Source organism: Pseudorasbora parva, chromosome 24 (assembly GCF_024679245.1).
Source record: "Pseudorasbora parva isolate DD20220531a chromosome 24, ASM2467924v1, whole genome shotgun sequence".
Taxonomy (NCBI): Eukaryota; Metazoa; Chordata; class Actinopteri; order Cypriniformes; family Gobionidae; genus Pseudorasbora; species Pseudorasbora parva.
Genome location: NC_090195.1, coordinates 22612832 through 22632511, shown reverse-complemented (window position 1 = coordinate 22632511; position 19680 = coordinate 22612832). Strand labels below are relative to the sequence as shown.

General features: G+C 36.3%; 1 protein-coding gene across 6 annotated transcripts in view; it reads left to right on the top strand.

Annotated features, from left to right (window-relative positions):
• Positions 1-19680, top strand: part of asap1b (ArfGAP with SH3 domain, ankyrin repeat and PH domain 1b) — a 126370-nt gene that overhangs the window by 60805 nt on the left and 45885 nt on the right. For all 6 annotated transcript variants that reach the window (XM_067435153.1, XM_067435154.1, XM_067435157.1 and 3 more), the window contains exons 4-7: positions 4793-4865; positions 6517-6662; positions 17380-17454; positions 17917-17966. In XM_067435153.1, coding sequence (XP_067291254.1) covers positions 4793-4865; positions 6517-6662; positions 17380-17454; positions 17917-17966 — 344 coding nt within the window. The remainder of the gene's footprint in view (positions 1-4792; positions 4866-6516; positions 6663-17379; positions 17455-17916; positions 17967-19680) is intronic.

Sequence of the window (19680 nt, the reverse complement as noted above, 5' to 3'; positions counted from 1 at the left end):
GTGTCTGAAATTGCCCCCTATATCCTTAAATAGGGCTCTATTTGAGGGGACAGCCATTTGTAGTCGTGTCCAAAACCATAGCGGACATTGAGTGCACTCATTCAACTGAATGACTGTCTTTTCTTCAATAAAATTTAGGGGTGTAATGATACACCAGTGTCATGATTCGATATGTATCTTCATACTCAACTCACGATACGATATGTATATGTTATATACATAATATATATATATATATATATATATATATATATATATATATATATATATATATATATATATATATATATATATATTATAATACTTATATATATACACATTTATAATATATTTGGATTAGACTATCTGGATTTGGATTAGACTACTCAATTAGTTATTTTTACAATGCCTTTTGGGCATTTTTCCATCTTTTAAGTTTAAGAGGAATGCACTTTAAAAAAAAGGAGGAATAGAAATCCCTCAGATTTTATAAAGAATGTCTTCATTTGCCTTTGGAAGTTAAATGAAAACGACATGATGGTGAGTTGCTACATGATGACAGAATTTAAATGTGTGCTAACCTACATTTGTTAATTTGTGTTTGGGTGAATTATACCTTATAAATAGGCCTACTACAACAAGTTGAGCCTTGGATAAAACAACTATTTATCGCGAATCATATCGTTTCCATCAAGGATACATATTTTCTCATTTTCATATCGCAATATATTGTTTAACGATATATTGTTACACCCCTAGTAAATTTGCATTGGTCCAAAACCCTGTTTTTGTTGGAGTTTTGGTGGATGAATTTGTTAGAATGTGTTCATACCAATAACCTGATTCACAAAAGTGCACACACATAAAGCATCTCTTCATGTCATCTTCCACCCTATTGCTAGGGAAACTATTCTGCACTGCTTCTGCAAAATGATGAACTAGCAGGTCGGGTTTAATCTCAGTGTGGAGAGCTGTCAGATTTCATTGAGAGGTGAAGATCTAAACAACAGGCCCTGTGCATTCATGTGTTGACTGTTTTTTTTTTGTCTCAGCTAAAATAGAGGCATGACATCAGGACTTTTTTAAATAGCAGCCTCTGTGAGATGGGAACACTATACATAGGCTCTGAAAACAAACATCTGTCACTAATTTAATTGCCTGATTTCCAGTCGGGATCATAATCGGATAAATGTTAGCTTTAATCAAGCTGCTGTTAAATGAGTTAGTCCCCGCTCAGATCAAACTAGATTATTATCATTGGGTTCGATTATAGATCGTTTTTTCCCCTTTGATTAACCTTCTTTTTGAATGATCAATTCACTAAATCTGTAATTAGGTATTCAATTGACAAGTAACTTTTTTGTTTTTTTGTGATGGAATATTTAAATTAAGTACATTTAACAGACAACTACATTTATACAAAGATTTTTAGATTTATATAAAAAAAACTATGATTCAAAAGTTTGGGGTTGGCAAGATTTTTTGTTTGTTTTTAATTAGTCATATATGCTCACCAAGGCTATATATTTGATAAAAATAAAATAATCTTTAATTTTAATATATTTAAAAAGTTATGCTGATTTGGTACTCAATATACCAATCAATGTTCAAAACAGTGAATGAAAAAATATCTTACTGACCCTGGAGTTTTGAACAGTTTTGCAAATAGCTATTTAAGTGCATAGTTTGGGCCCTGTTTATTTCTTCTTCATATTTTTCATATTCTTACCAAGTTAGAAAGCTCCCTGTATAATTTACAGCATTCGTTTACTTTAAAGAATATTTATTCATATGCAAGCAAAATAAACATTATAATTGAAGTATGCAAAATCCGAACAATTCATATCTGAATTGAACTGAACTGAGAATTTGTGAGTCAGAATCCATTCGAATCAGGAATCCAGTAGCAATCAGGCTAAATGGGCAAATGATGGCAGACTTTGAGCTTTCAGAGGAGAGTGAAGGGTTAAATGGTCTTGTCATTGCAGTTCAAACTAGGAATAACACAATATAGGAGATCCTCCCATGGCACACTGCTCACTGACTGATAACAGCTTCTAATGTCATGCATCATCTGAGCTGGAACCTCACAGTGTAGTCTTGTGCAGAGAATGACTGTTTACTGTGTGTGTGTGTGTGTGTGCTGTCTCCACAATGTAAATGGATTTTTAAACATACTAAATTATGTTTGATTGAAAATGTAAAAAGCCGAATGTTTCCTGTGATGGGTAGGTTTAGGGGTAGGGGCATTGTAGGGGGGATAGATTGTACAGTTTGTACGGGATAAAAACCATTACGTCTGGAACATCCCCACAATTCACAAAAACACAACGTGTGTGTGAGAGCGCGATAATTTGGTTGCATAAAACCATAATTCTGATTAGGCACTGTTGATGCATCGTGACCTAATTAGTGCAACACAACTTTTCTCTTGATTAGTTAGTGATTTTGCATAATTTCGGGTTGACAAATGTTCACTGTCTTTTGAGGGGGAAAAATAGAATAAAAAAGGGAAAAGGTTTGGCTAAAATTTTCTATTACTCTGTGACACAAAAAGTTCAATTGTTACTTTCAACTAGTGTTGTCAAAAATATCGATATTTCGATATATATCTATACTGGAATATCTGAAGCGATACGATTCTCAGTTTTTACAGTATCGATATCCGCTGCGCTCTCCTCTCCGACCGTCAGCGAGCTGACACACACCGGCATATTCTCACTCAGCCCGGTTAACCTCTGAGCACGGCGAACGCGCGTTCTGCTAAACTTTTTCCTCATGACAGTGTGTTAGTGTTAGTGTGTGATCGGTCTGAATTTCGCGCGGGATTGCACATAAATTAATTCTAGCCTACTAATGCCCGCAGATTTCGTGCTCCACATCTGAAGCGCACACACACATAGCCTACCCTAATAAAGCCGCCTCTGACATGATACAAGTGCAAACATTTGCTTCCTTTTCCAGCATATTATTGGTCAAATACACTCAAAGAATTATCAGTGCACATCTGGAAGAGTATTAACGTAAACACAGTCGCAAACAGTTCAGGAAGAACAAGTAACAGGAACAGTGTGGATCCATGCGCCTGTTAGTCTTAAAGGGACCGCAGTCATTTGTTATTCAAACTACAAAAAGACAAACGATCACACTGCTCTTGACTGATCAACTTGTGTAACTTTAATAGTTTCATCTGTACGCTATTGAATTTTTTACAAAGAACATTATCCAATGTTGTTTTAAATGTAATTACTATGCATTTTTTAAATTCAGTTTCTTATCTGAATGTTAGACCTACCTGAAAAAATAAAGCAGTCTTTTTAATTTTTATCTTCTATTCTATTGCATTTATTTGTGCTATTGTTGGTAATCTGTTTATTTGTTCTTATTTTATTACTGTTTACTCGTCTTTTTAAATTCAATTTACCATTCGAAATCAAGCTTCCTTGTGCTGTGTGTAAGCTATTGCAACACAATTACCCTATTGTAAAAAATACATTGAGATAGCAAAAATTTGTGAGATAATTTTAATAGTAATTGATCAATTGATCAATAATTGTTCAAATCAAAATGATGCCCAACCCTAAGGAACATGCTGGCCACATGAATTTTTAGTAAAAAATAACAATGAATAATAACAAGTTCTGTTGTCATATTAAGCATCTTATCTTATTTATTTATTTATTTATTTATTTATTTACTGTGGTATCGATTTAGTATCGATATATCGATATTTTAGTCTGATATCGTATCGAAGTCATAATTTTGGTATCGTGACAACACTACTTTCAACTACTGATTAGGATGTGTTATTTTTTACATAGACAGCCAGCTGCAATCATGTTGTAGTTATACCAACATACAATATAGCTCTGCAGTTAAATGCTTGATATAGCGCCCCCTGTGTCAGTGATGAGAATGCAGTCGCATAGCATAATGAAATATGCATGAAACTGAGCTCTGCATCTACTAGCCTGCATTTCACAAATAAAGAACTTGATCTTGTGTCTTAAACTATTTCTCTTCATTTTCTGCAAGGATATAGGCCTAAATTAATCAATACTTTTGTTTTCCTTGATTTATTGTGTTCCTCTGTACCTCAGTTTCAGTGGTTGGAAGCACTGCTATGGAGAATCAAAACTGGCTCAATTGCTACTTAAAATGAGTCCAAAAAAGCCCAATTGGTTAAAATTGAAGAATTGGGCTCGGGCTTCCCCTGCAAAAATTTGCATCCCAGGGGCTAAATATCACATTATTGGGGTTGCTTCAACCCCCTGACATGAAAAACTGTGGCAACCGTGTTCAAGTGACCCAATTCTGTGGAAAAACTGCAGATTTTTCAGCACTGGAGCTTGTGGAGGCTTGTGCCGATTGCCAACAAAACATTTTAAGGAGTTTCACTCACCAGCTTGACTGGGAACAAACAAACACACTTGCAGAACTCCGTTGTTGCTCCGGAAAATGCCTTTATGACGTCATACAGACCCATACTCGAAAGAACTTTCTGAAACTTATTTGAATCCTGAATTAGTGTATTTGGTAGAGAAAAATTCCATGATACATCCAACTCCTTTTTGGAATTTTTTTTTTTTTTTTTTTTTTTTTTGTGGCATGTTTAGCATTAAAATCCAACTCTTTAATTGTGTGAATAAGTTAGTGCATGACAGCATTATACCCCCCTTGAATGGTTTGAAAATGGATTATTTATTCATTTCTTTATTTATTTGTTATTTATAGTTTCTGGTATATCGTTCCTGTTATACGTCACATCACAGTACAACTCAAGTGATTCCATCTCTCATCTGTTTGTTTATAGGCTTTGGATCAGGACAGAAACTCGTTGCTGAAGGTTAAGAAGTCCGTCAAAGCCATTTATAACTCTGGCCAAGGTATGTACAGAACTACGCACATGCACAAATTCTGATTTTGTTAAGGATTTAATACAATTAAATGCAAATCATAGTGCCTTATATTTTACAGGCAGTATTATGGATATTTTGGTGTGCTGCATTTTTAGAGACTGTTGATGAATCTGCCCGTAATACTGTTCAAACAAATGGCTAGATCACAGTTAGCATTAACATGTTCCTGGCTCACACCAGCTAGTTTCATCCACCCCCACATACACCCACATACCTCTCTTGCACACACACACACATACTATACTGATACTTGCTGCATTCAGGTGTGTATATATACACATACACATATTGTATTACACACACACACACACACACACACACACACACACACACACACACACACACACACACACACACACACACACACACACACACACACACACACACACACACACACACACACGATGATAAGAAGAAATGTTTCTGTAAGTTCAGCTTTCCCATCACAGGAATAAATAACATTTTATGATATTTATGAAGTTTATTTATTGTATATGTATACATTTATTTATATTGCAATAATATTTCACATAATTTACTATATTGTATTGTTCTGTATTATCTGATCAAATAAATCCCGCCTGGGTAAGTATAAGACACATCTTAAAAAACATTTAAAAAAACACAAAAAAACATGGTAACACTAATGCATTAATTATACATTGTAATGCACCTTATAATGCATTGTGGTCTCACTAAAAATTAAAACCACAGGGATAATACATTATAATACTGGACCACACCTTTATCAAATAGAATGCAATAAAATCATGACAAGCAATTTCAGATGTAACAAGGAATCTGTAAATATTAAAATGCATTCTACCTTTGGTAACAATTATTTATGGAAATATATAATGCATTATAAAGTACAACCTGAATCTGAATATCTTTTACAATGCATTATACATAAAGGCTTTTAGTAAAGTGTTACCAAAAAATCTTACCAAGCCAACATTTTTTACTGTTTGTCTGATTAATCTTGAAATCCTTATGACAGTGGGAAAGGCATGTTTCATAAAATTGACCCATTATCAGAAACAACCTGAACTTTAGCCAGACGTGGTCATACTCAATTCTAGTCAGAATATGTGTCTGATACTGCTCCATTGGGCTGTATTTAGGGGGCGTGTTTCAGCCGAACCAGGAAAGACCTCTATTGGATAGACCTACAACCAATCAAAACAATGGAGCAACGAATAACGTTAATTGTCAAATGTCAAAAGAACTCAACTGCACTGTGTTGCCAAAGTCTGCGGTTTTCTCGTTGGTTGTTTATAGACCCAGGAATGCGAATTTTAGCAGGCAACCTTGCCAAAATAACACTCATTTTACCCCCCAAACGCCCTTTTTTCTGGAGACTGGTTATATAAGCAGAAAAGTTTGTTTCAGAGCTGCAGAAAGTTGTGGCTATTTATTGAAATACAAATTTTTTTTTTTGCATAAAACTGACATGCACTGATAAATGAAATGGTTAGGAATAAAATTATTTCATGCAATCTTTAAGGAACCAGATAGCATGCTACCAACACCTGAGCAAGGATGTGATCCCCTTCAGGTTCATGACATTCAGAAACAATACCACATTATTGTGTTAATTTGTGTTTTTTTTTATCAGATCACATTCAAAATGAGGAGATGTACGCACAGGCATTGGATAAGTTTGGCAGTAACTTCATCAGTCGGGATAATCCAGATCTGGGCACAGCCTTCGTTAAGTTCTCCACTCTGACTAAAGAGCTTTCCACCCTCCTGAAGAACCTGGTGAGTCTTCTATGTGAACAGATCTTTAAACCAGAACGAAAGGACACCCAATGCATTTAAAAGCAGATTTATTTCTAGGATACTAGAAGTTCAAGTCAGGACTGGGAAAGTCCTGACTTGTACTGTCAAAAAAAGATTGTTTTGGTTTGTGTTGAAGCCCAGTGTAGGGACAGATTTAAGGCTTTAAAGCATATGAGACCCTTTTAGAGTGAATCAGCCTCTAAGAAAAGGTGTTAAAGAGCTTAAAGTGTTTGTTCTTCTACTCAGGTTTTAGAGTCCTCTGCGTTGGTGTCAGAGGCGGATGTGTGAAACGTGTGAAAATTGTGTGTCTAGTGGATGTGTGTGAGTGAGAGGGGCTTTTGTAATCTATCCTGATCTCTCCTCCTGGCAGAAACGTGGAGATAGAGCCATAAATTTCGAGTGTAGGAGTTGCAGTAGCTACAGCGCGTCTCCTTTTCACCCCTCACACGCACACAAACACACACATTCCTAAATCACTGTGTGAATGCTGGCGAGCTCTGCGGAAGGGAAGTCATATCTGTGTGAGTGGAGGCTTCGTGTTCCAGCACTGCACAGCTGCTGGAAAAAGGAGAAAGTTCATTATTTTAATTTTCATTTAACTTTTTATTAATGCACCATCTTAACATCAATTTTAATTTTCAAAGTACTTTAGGGCTGCATGATTGATCGACATTAGGGATGCCACAATTCTCAATATAATATTGAACCGTTCGGTATGGCATTTACGGTTCAATACACGCTTGTGAATTGCGGTTTTGAATTTAATTAATCATTTATATTTCTCTCTGTTTGAAATATTTCTCTGTTTATTTCTGCTCTGTTTGTGTGTGCCTGTGAGTCTACGTGCTGATATGAGCAAATGTCCAATCATATGCACTAAAGTTAGGGGGTGTTTAGCCACGTTTTAAAGCCTTGCCGGTTTAACATTTATTTTTGCAATATTTGTTTGCAATATTACTTAGTACGATTATTAAATCACAAAGGTTTTCATTTAATAAAATATATGCACTGTATGTTTCAGAGTGAAACGTGGATCTGTGTTTGCGGCAGCTCATGAATTCAGTGTTTTCATTGTTAGAAAATTAAGACATATTAGTATTGCAATTTGCATGTGTTCAGCGCTTACACTAATATTAACTAACTGTTAATATTGTTATTATTATATTATTTTATAGTCATATTGATATACACTATATTTCATAATAGTGTCATAAGTTTTGGGGCGCCTGTCTTTACATGCACATGAACTTTAATGACATCCCATTCTTAATCCGTATCATTTAATATGGAGATGGCCCACCCTTTGCTGCTATAACAGCTTCAACTCTTCTGGGAATGCTTTCCACAAGGTTTAAGAGTTTGTTTATAACAATATTTTGACCATTCTTCTAGAAGCGCTTTTGTGAGGTCAGGACTCTGTGCATGCCAGTCAAGTTCCTCCACACCAAACTGCTCATCAATGTCTTTATGGACCTTAATTTGTGCACTGGAGCGCAGTCATGTTGAACAGCCATTCTCTCCACCAAACTTTACACTTGGTACACTTGGTCAGGCAAGTACCACACATGCAAAATGGCTCAATAGCGCCACCTACAAAATTAAAATTTAGCGCTGTTTGAGCTATGTTTCACATACGAGTATGGAATTCGGTAGACACATGCAAAAGCCCAATACATGCAAAAAAGTAAATCGGCGCAAAATCTGAAACCCAACAGGAAGTGAGATATTTTGAATTTTCTCTGCAATGTTTTTTGCAGTTTTTGCCATTTCCAGACATCGTACTTTAACAAACTTCTCCTAGAGATTTAATCAGAACAACTTCATTTTTGCACAGTCTAATCTAGGCCTTTGCAATGTTAAATTGCGAAGATCTTGAGTTTTCCCTGGAGGGCGTGGAGATTTGAATGGCATGCTTTACACTGTAATTCACTCCCAGAAACTCATTTATATATGCCATGAACTACCAAACATACTATAAACATTCAATCATGCAACACTTTGGCTAAGTGCTGATTTGATTTGATTTAATGAGATTAACGCCACGAAACAGGAAGTTGTTGTAACTCAGGCATACAATGTCTGATCTGCCCCAAACTTGATGTTCGATAATACTCCTGATCTGAAAACATTTACATGGCAATATTCAGTTACAGTCATATTTATTAGAAAAATTTCAATTTGATTTTTTTTCCATTCATGCATCCCTGTTTATTTAAACTGCATATATTGTGCAATATAGTATACAAATTATTACTTTATATTAAAATGAAGTGAACATTTAATGTTGCATAACCCTAATGAAATCCATATCAAACAAGCTAGTTTTCAGCTGGTCTAGCCAAAGAGACCAACTTAACCAGCCAACAAGTGAACAAAACGTCTGAAATTGTCATCGTAGGTGCATGCCCACTGTGAGAGACATAATCTTAAAAAAAAAAATGATTTTTTTAAACTATTTATTTGTATGATACAGCTGCTAATAAGTATTTGAACACCTGTCTATCAGCTAGAATTCTGACCCTCAAAGACCTGTTAGTCTGCCTTTAAAATGTCCACCTCCAATTCATTTATTATCCTAAATTAGATGCACCTCTTTGAGGTTGTTAGCTGCATAAAGCCACCTGTCCACCCCATACAATCAGTAATAATCCAACTACTAACATGGCTTAAGACCAAAGAGCTGTCCAAAGACACCAGAGACAAATTGTACACCTCCACAAGGCTGAAAAGGGCTACGGGGAAATTGCCAAGCAGCTTGGTGAAAAAAGGTCCACTGTTGGAGCAATCATTAGAAATTGGAAGAAGCTAAATATGACTGTCAATCTCTCTCAGACTGGGGCTCCATGCAAGATCTCACCTCGTGGGGTCTCAATGATCCTAAGAAAGGCGAGAAATCAGCCCAGAACACGGGAGGTGCTGGTCAATGACCTGAATAGAGCTGGGACCACCTTTTCCAAGGTTACTGTTGGTAATACACAAAGGTGTCATAGTTTGAAATCATGCATGGCACAGAAGGTTCCCCTGCTTAAACCAGCACATGTCCAGGCCTGTCTTAAGTTTGCCAGTGACCATTTGGATGATCCAAAGGAGTCATGAGAGAAAGACGTGTGGTCAGATGAGACCAAAATATAACTTTTTGGTCCTAATTCCACTAAACGTGTTTGGAGGAAGTATAATGATGAGTACCATCCCAAGAACACCATCCCTACTGAGGGTGTTTTTCTGCACATGAGACAGGGCGACTGCACTGTATTAAGGATAGGATGACTGGGACCATGTATTGTGAGATTTTGGGGAACAACCTCCTTCCCTCAGTTAGAGCATTGAAGATGGGTCGAGGCTGGGTCTTCCATCATGACAATAACCCAAAGCACACAGCCAGGATAACCAAGCAGTGGCTCTGTAAGAAGCATATCAAGGTTCTGGTGTGGCCTAGCCAGTCTCCAGACCTAAACCCAATAGAGAATCTTTGGAGGGAGCTCAAACTCCTTGTTTCTCAGCGACAGGCCAGAAACCTGTGAAGGAGAAGATCTGTGTGGAGGAGTGGGCCAAAATCCCTCCTGCAGTGTGTGCAAACCTGGTGAAAAACTACAGGAAACGTTTTACCTCTGTAATTGCAAACAAAGATTACTGTACCAAATATTAAATTGATTTTCTCAGGTGTTCAAATACTTGAACTTTATTTGTAAATTAAAATACTGAAATACTTATTGTAATATTGAAATACTTGCAAAATAGCAGGGTGTTCAAATACTTATTTTCCTCACTGTATAATAATATATATATATTTTTTACTAGCTGTGTTAAATTACAGTCTAAAAGAAAGATTTGAACATTATAAGCATAGAGCTTTTTGTAAATGTATGTACAATCCTCGCAACCCTGAGTCAAAATTCAGGCCCTGGTACTTGGTACACCCAAGTACCCTATCTATTTAATATCCACAAAATATTGCCGCATACGCCATAAAAAAAAGAAGAAGAAAAAAGACTGTCTGTTTCATAATATATTTAAGTACAATACTGCAAAATGTGTTGTTTTAGAAACTTTCCAGATCTCTGATCTCTGACGGGCATCTTATACAACGCTACTACAGTGTACATGATTTTCCACTAGTCCAGTCAACTAACATACAGTTGCCTCTGTGTGTATTTTTGTTCTTGCTGTCATCCTCTCCTGCCGACAACAGCATTAACATTTCCCTGATTCATTTCCTCTGGTTCCCGTGTCATCAGTATATCCTCTCCATTTCCACAAGGACCAGAGCCTCTCTGGAACGCTGATGGACTAATATACACATAGCGGCCAATCAGCATTCACACTGTGTTTGCTAAGCCATGGAACTATTGGCATTGTGCTGTGTGGCTAATTGGTTTCTTCCTGCAACTGCCGCTTGAAATACATGTTCAAGCTTAATATAGTTCAGCATTCAATAACTAAGCTATATAAAACAGGGTTAAACTGCAGAATTCATTCTTTTGGTCTTATATCTGTTCTCTCTCTCAAAAGAGGCACTTTGTTGTCTGGTAGTAGTGCTTTTAGACTGTTTTGGCACTAAGCTGAGGTATTTATCACTCTGAAACAAGAGCCTCCATTTAGAGAGAATGAAGAATAGTAAGGCAGAGAGGAAGTGAACAGAAATGCTACTTTATGGTTTATCTCCCGATCACAACAAACCTAATTTATGAAAGTTTTACATTTGTATGAAATGATGAAGAACTTATATGCGGACTGCTCTTTGTTTGTTTGGTTTGTTAACCAGCCTTTGTGTGTGCCAAATTGGTAAATTGCAATTAATCACATTCCAAAATAAAAGTTCTTGTTTATATAATATATATGGTTGTGTGCTGTATACACACACATGCATATATTTAAGAAAAAATTGTTACATCATAAAAAAAAACCTTAAAACACTTATTTCGGATGCTATTAATTGTGATTTAAATAATTTGACAACACTAAAATAATTATTAAATAATACAATGCCATCCAAATATATGCCAATTAAGAAAACGTCAATAAATTCTTACAGGTATGCACAATTTGCTGGAACAGTTGCTTTATGTTTGCCATCTGATTTGGCCAATAATCAAAACAAAAGAGAAATGTTCCATTTCGAACAATTATTTTCTATGCTAGGTTTTAAAAGTGCTAAACCGTCATGTATACTTGGATTATTCAATATTATATTTATAATTATTGGTTATTCAAAAAACGTGATGATTAAGAATACTAACTGTAGATGAAAAAAAAATTGTCAACTTTTTCATTTGATTGTTCAGGATCATATTGTCCTATATAATTGTATGATAGATAAAAAAAAAAAATAATGCTAGATTCTCAATTGTATTCTGGATTCGTTCAGAGGTGTATTTGCATAAGTATATATATATTATACTTTTTTTAAAATGCTGGATTCTCATTTGTATTCTGTTTTCTGAGGTGTATTTGCGTAAGTATATATATATATATATATATATATATATATATATATATATATATATATATATATATATATATAAATTTTGAGGTAGAATAGTGCTACCGTTGTCATTTGTCTCACAGTCCAGTTGGAACCAGGCCACGGTCCGGAACCAGGGTTACCGTGTTAAGTTGTGAATGTTTGGCCTTGTAAACTTGAAATGGCAAAAGTTTGTTTAACAAAAATCCAATAAAGTCATACTTGTTATGGGACTCTAACTGCATCAAAAAGAGCAGCCAAATTAACATGAAAGCTTCTTATCATGATGTACAAATCATTCAAAAGTCTTCTTTGTTGCGTTATGGGAAGTGCTGAGCTCATGTTAAAGCTGCAGTAGGTAACTTTTGTAAAAATGTATTTTTTACATATTTGTTAAACTTGTCATTATGTCCTGACAGTGGAATATGAGACAGATAATCTGTGAACAAAGCAAGCTCCTCTGGTTCCTCCCAGTGGTCCTATTGCTATTTGCAAAAATGCACAGCTGCCGGTAAGAAACAACCAATCAGAGCCAAGAAGAGTGTCTTAGCAGTGTCAATCAAGCTCATGGCATTGATCACAACTCTTTCGTGCACTCTCAGGTCAAATTCAAGATTACCGGTGTGTTCCAAAGCTTTGCTTATGGCGGACAAACAATCCAAACTGCCAATTCCTCAAGTGGCACCTGCTCATAAAATAAAGACGGGTAAACAGCAAAGACAGATGATGATGATGATAAAAAAGTGGTGTGAATTCCTCGTCCGCGCCCATTGACTCAGTGTCAAATCTCTAGCCGCATAACACAGATAAAATGTCACGCACTGTGCAAAAATACTATTGAAACCTACTAATTCACTGGCTTGTCATGTTGCTGAAATAATGTGCTAGCAAACCTTATTTAGCATTACATATCGATAGAATAATTACTTGCATACTGTGACGCTAGTTACCATTATATTATCATACTATCTATGTATTACTTATAGAAATAGTGCAACGCCTTATAGTTACATTACATGTATTGCAAAATACGTAATGTTTTGAGGACCGAGTTTGTAGTCAAAGTATGGGCAGGCCATAGTCAATGTAAATGATATTGTTGATGTTTCGTCCATACCAGTGAATGTGCCATAACTGTTTATCCGCCGTCATCAGTCGCACTGCTTTGCTTACTGTGTGTTCACGGCAGGCTCCATTGTGATGAAGGAGGAGCTGTGAGCAGGAGGGAGTGACCTGTGAGTTGTGCTTGTGTTCAAATTTTCAGGCTAAGTCAACGTTTTCTAAAAACTCCCTACTGCAGTTTTAACTGGTGTTTACAAGCTTGTACGACACTTAAATTGCATTTTCTCGTCAAAAAGCATGTTGCTTTCCCTAATATTACATGACATAATGGCCTACTTCATAAATCACCCAGTCTTTCGATGAAGACATTTATTCACGAGTTTAATGGATTTAGTGTGGGCAGTTGTGGCGTAATGGTTGGAGAGTCGGACTTCGAGTCTCAGTACCGCAGTAAATGTTGGTGGGGGAGTGAATGAACAGTGCTCTCTTCCACTCTCATTACCCACAATTGAGGTGCCCCTGAGCAAAGCAACTAACCCCCAATCGCTCCCCGGGCGCCACAGCAAAAATGTCTGCTCAATACTCACTGCTGCGCACTGGATGGCTGAAATGCAGAACACAAATGTCATATCACTTTTAATTTAACTTTCACGTACATTTTTTTTGTTTTTAATGATCATAAAACAGTGTTCTATGAAATGTATATTTTTATGAATATGCCGTGTGCAATGTAATGGGCATTTGTTTGGGCTTGAAACATGAAATGCGCAGTGTCTGATGTCAAACGTTAATTTACTGCAGTACCACGTTTAACAAACATTTATCAAAAGCCTAAAAGCCAGTTACTGATGAGCTGTTTGGTATCAACCACACAGGTTTAGATTAAGTTTATACATCCATCTCTTTTTCCTTAGCCTGATGTGGTCATACTCAATTCTAGTCAGAATATGAGTCTGAAACCGCTCCATTGGGCTGTGATTATGAGGCGTGTTTCAACCGAACCAGGAAAGACATCAATTGGATAGACCTATAACCAATCAGAGCAACGAAACGATGCATTGTCAAACGTCAACAGACAGAGCTCAACTACTGTGTTGCCAAGTCCGCGTTTTTTTCCGCGGTTGTTTTATGTGTCCAAGGGTTGAGCGACTATTATGTGATATATAGACCCATGAGTGCGAATTTTAGCAGGCAATCTTGCCAAAATAACACACATTTTACCCCCCAAACCCCATTTTTCCCCCGGAGAACCCCCCGAGAAGCTATTGTTTAAGTAAGGGATAATCCACGGCTAGCCATGCATTAAAAGGATTTTAATGCACGGCATAGAGGCGAAGAACTGCCCGACGTGAAGCGGAGGGTGGTTGCCTCTAGGTCGTGCATTAAAATCCTTTAATGCATGGCTAGCCATGGATTATCCCGCTTATACCATGGTTATTTGCCAAGTTAAAAAGAAGTTAAAGCTGTAACTGATGCTTTTTAAGATACGGGTTAAAATGACGGTTGTTTTCTTACAGTCTTACAGGTTGTTAGTTCTAGCACACCATTGCTTTAAATAAAGTAGAGCCATTGAAATGTTTTTATTAGGGCCGGGACTCGATTCAAAAAATGTATCTAATTAATTAGAGGCTTTGTAATTAATTAATCGAAATTAATCGCATTTTCATTGCATATAAATATTTGACCTGAGAACAATGAGAAGTAATTTTAGTTCTATTATCTCTTTTAGTTCTACATATACTATGTATTTTTAGTATACCATTGAATAATGACTGAATACATAAGCTTAATCAACAAAATATTGTTTATTTATTTCAGTCCAGCAGACCAGCGCAATGTTTGCCATTAAGTTTAGCAAAAGCATATTTGTGATATTTGAGGCTCGATGTGCTGCGGTGATACGCTAACTCCTTGTTGTATTCCGTGTCGACGCTTCCATCCTCTCAAATATTGCGCACAACCCTGCTCTTGACGACGCTTCCATTCTTTCGTTTTTTAAAACAAAATTTCCCATCCACGGGGCCAAGCAAAGCAGTCTCATCAGCTTCTTCGTTCATGTTCACTGATGGTTTGTTGTTGTCGTGACTCCGGAGCGCTAGTTGGTGTTCCAGTATAATCGGTCCGTCGAAACTCGTTAATTGAAAAACGTTCCGCGGTGCAAAAATAAGTGTGGTTACATTTTTTTTTTTTTTGCGTAATTAATTAACGCTTTAAAGTCACGTAATTAATTAATCTTAATTAACGTGTTAAAGTCCCGGCCCTAGTTTTTATATGAACAAATTAGCACATTTATTTAAATTCATTATTAAAAGAAAGAGACAGAGAACAGAGAGAGAGAGAGAGAGAGAGAGAGAGAGAGAGAGAGAGAGAGAGAGAGAGAGAGAGAGAGAGAGAGAGAGAGAGAGAGAGAGAGAGAGAGAGAGAGAGAGAGAGATGCATTCGCGAGCTCTTCTTTATGACAGTCTGAAGATCCCCTCGTTGCTTAAGCATATCGAACATAACTTAATGATTTTTTAATGGATTTATTAAAATTATTTATGAATGACAGGCAACACTGCATTGACAAGGCAATCTTTATTTAAACGAATCATCATTATGTAGCCTAGTGTGAAATAAACCCCGCGTCATAAAGACACATTACATTTAATGCATTAAATAATATATAGGTGCTCAAATATGTCACTTAATGTTGCCATATGTATACATATCTGTGGTTGATACTGCCAGCTGCCACTGTCACTCTGTTTGCAAGCGTAACTGTGTTACTATGGTTACCAGTGTTTATAGTGGCGGATTAATTTCGAACTGTAATCAAACTGACTGGAACTACCTGTGCATTAAACGGCTGCACACCTTCCAGCCAATCAGAATCGAGTATTAAAACAGACCATGGTATAAGGGCTAGTAGTTGGCGGATTTTGTTGTGAAACTTGGCAACCCTGTCTGCACACGCGCTGGAATAAACGATCTTAGCCGGTGTTGTAAAAAAATTAAAGAATTTATTGATACACAGAGTACTTACCCAACATGATCATCATCTTTGAGAGAAATTGTGATGGTGAATGCATATACAAACAAGCTCTCCGTTTAGGATTCGAGTAAATATAATCCAAGCCCCTTTGATGACGTGCATGATTACGTTACTGTTTATCATCTGTCTGTCCTCATCTAAAGCCCGCCCTGATGATTTCATTGGTCCGAACAGTTTCTTTTCGGGGATAATTACTCCTCTATGGAGCGATGCCAGACCGAATTGCCCGACCTAAAAATGTTGTGGGCGGGGCTAAGTTCGGCTGGCATCCAGGCTACTTTTTCCTTGCATACTATGCATGTAGCTTTATTTGTTTATTTATTCTTTTTTTCTGGTTGTGTACAGCCATGCACTGAAAAATTCCTGTTGACATGTCAGTGTCACATAATATTATTCAAATTGCCTTCAAATTGCTCCTACTTGCACGTTTTGCTTTATTATTGCAAACGTCTTCATTGAAAGTAAATTATGAATTATGCTATAATGTCAGGTAATATTAGGGGGAGCAGCATGCTTTTTGACGAGAAATGTCATTCAAGGGTCGGACAATGTAATTTGACAATGCTTGTGAGCATGAGGCGCCAGTTAACAGGAGCCCAGCCCTTCCCATAATGAAACGAAGAAGACTTTTTAATAAATTGTATATCAATAACCTCATGTATTCAAAATTATGTAGATTTATAATAGTGAATGTCATTAAGGTTTTCAGCCATAATATAAATAATTGACTTAAATCAATATCAAGCAAATTTCTTAGGGATGCACAATATATCAGTTATCCGCCTATCCGTCTTTCTTTCTCTCTTGGTCCTTAATATTTCATTATTATCACTATCTTAAGCTCTTATAAGACAGTGTAGTACGTCACTGGGTCTTGTCTTGTTACTTGAATCCAAACTATCTGGCCTCTTAGGTCTGAAACATTAATGTTGATTAATTTAAAAGATCTGTCCTGGAGTATCGGATGGCAATGCTGTTCTGCTCATCCTGATACGGTTGTGTCTCTCTCAACGGGCTCTTTGTGTGGATGGCTGTATTTGATATGTTTTCTCTTATTTCTTCTGTGCTGTGCTTATGCTGTGCCAAGTGTCATGTATCTTATTAACACAGTCTCTGCTCTGTTTCCCTGTCTCTTCCTGCAGCTCCAGAATCTGAGTCATAATGTGATCTTCACTCTGGACTCACTGTTGAAAGGCGACCTGAAAGGCGTGAAGGGGGTGAGAAATATTTTTTCAGAACATGTCTCACAGAATGTCAGACCTGCTTAGAGAGGCTAAATACAAACTAACTTGTTACCAGCCCAGAATCATAAGCCATTATCTTCAATTAACATTGTGTAGACTTGTAGAAGTAGCTGAGCTCTGTTCCAGTAAATTGCTTCATGATATCACAAACTAGACTAGCCCACTACAGTTCTAATGAAGTGAACTGAAACTGAGAATGGTGTTTTGTCAGAAGATCAACCAACTGACTACCGCACCAGTAGCCAATCATAGCCCACTAATGGATCTGTCAGTTACCACACGTAACTGTTATAGTCTTATCTAGAATGAATGCTTTAGACATTCATCAAAACAATTATGTAATGAGATTGTTTCTAATGTGCTTTTTGTGTGGCTTTAACTGCTGCAATTGGCTCATTGTGATTTTGTTTTTTTTCTTCCATTTTTTTATTTCAGGACCTGAAAAAACCATTTGACAAGGCTTGGAAGGACTACGAAGCAAAGTTGTACGTTTGCTCAATGAGTGTTGGCTAAGTCAAGAGTTTTAAATTCTGGTCCTGGGGACCGACCACTTATACAAAATGTCTAATTTATCTGAAACCCTAGCTGTGTCTCATTTCGATGCCCTATATAGAGTGTCCTCAACCTATAGTACAGTAAAATGTTAAATTAAACGAGATGGTCTTTGTAGGACTAACATGTGAATAGGGACTATCACTCACATGTTAGTGTTCACATTCACTATTAGTGAAATAGTGTTCATACTATTGTGAATGTGAACACTATTAGTGTTCACATTCACTATTCACGTTAATATAATACGTTAATATATATATATATATATATATATATAAAATGCCAGCACATTTAAGGCATCATTACACACTTAAAGCTCTCTCAAGCTTTGAATTAATTTATTTCCGAGGTGAATTTTAGTTGTGAACAGAAGTTTTGTGACTAATTGTTTTACTTGATTTACTGTTTGAGGAGTTCTGCCATATATTCAACAGCAGATACATTTTACAAAGTCACAGGAGAAGGTATTTAAGAAATGTATCAGTTTTTACTGTTGGAGCTTTGAGGTAAATTGCAGGCTAATGAGTCAATTATGAATCTGTTTTGCTATATATAATATATATTACTATAGTATTATTGGTGTTGCAAATACCATGTTTTTTTCCCATGACAACAGTGAAGTATTAATGTTTGTGATGACTATACCAATTTTAATAACAACCCTAAGACATTTTTGACAATAACAAAAAAATATATATATATTTACAATAATAATACAAATTTATTTACAATAAATTTGTTTCCATTACCATTAGTAAACACAATAGTTAACATGAACTAACAATGAACAATAGAATATTGATTAACATTAAATGTTGTTATATATAATATAAACATTTAGTTATCCTGTTTACTACACCTACTGAGTTAATAGAGCTTAAAAATTATTATGACTTCCTTTTGAAAGTTTGACGTGTTTAGATATGGCGACTCTAAGAATCGTGGGTTATCTAAATTGTTCATGTGGCCAACAAATGCAACCTCTGGAGGGCGCCGCCTTCGAAATGAATCAAGTGTGTTAAATAAGGGAGGCGTGCTGAATTCGGAACCATATCCTACTTTACTCTTTCTGCTATAGAAAGATATGGTAGTATGAGTAATATGCTAGTATGCGGTTCCGAATTCAATAGGGTGCATCTCAATCAGCTCCCTAGCTTCTCTAGACTTCATTTCTGGTGACATGACAACATCCTCATTGTACAACATCACTACTGGTATTTATGAACAACCGCAGATTTAATATCTTTCTGACATTATTTTTTTTTTTTTAATTTAAATTATGATACATATTTGGCTTGTTACATATATGTGCAACATTTCCTGCCAAAATAAATGAAAAATATTAGCTAGTTGTTCATTTCTAGTGATGTATGTTTATGCTGGAATCTAATTAAATAATGGATTGTATTTTAAAGAACATCTAGGCTATCACGTGTCATTATGTGTAGCAAGTTGTGATTTATGTTTTGCGCTTCAGAACTTAAGTTAAGGGAACATAGTAAGCATTGATTATTTTGCGATCGATGAATGGCTGACTCCCTGATCCGAGCCCTTGCTACGGAACTAAGGAGATTGATTGAGATGCGCTAATACCAAATGTGCCGGGCTGTTTTTCCCAAAAGCATTGTGAGCAAAGTTGATCGT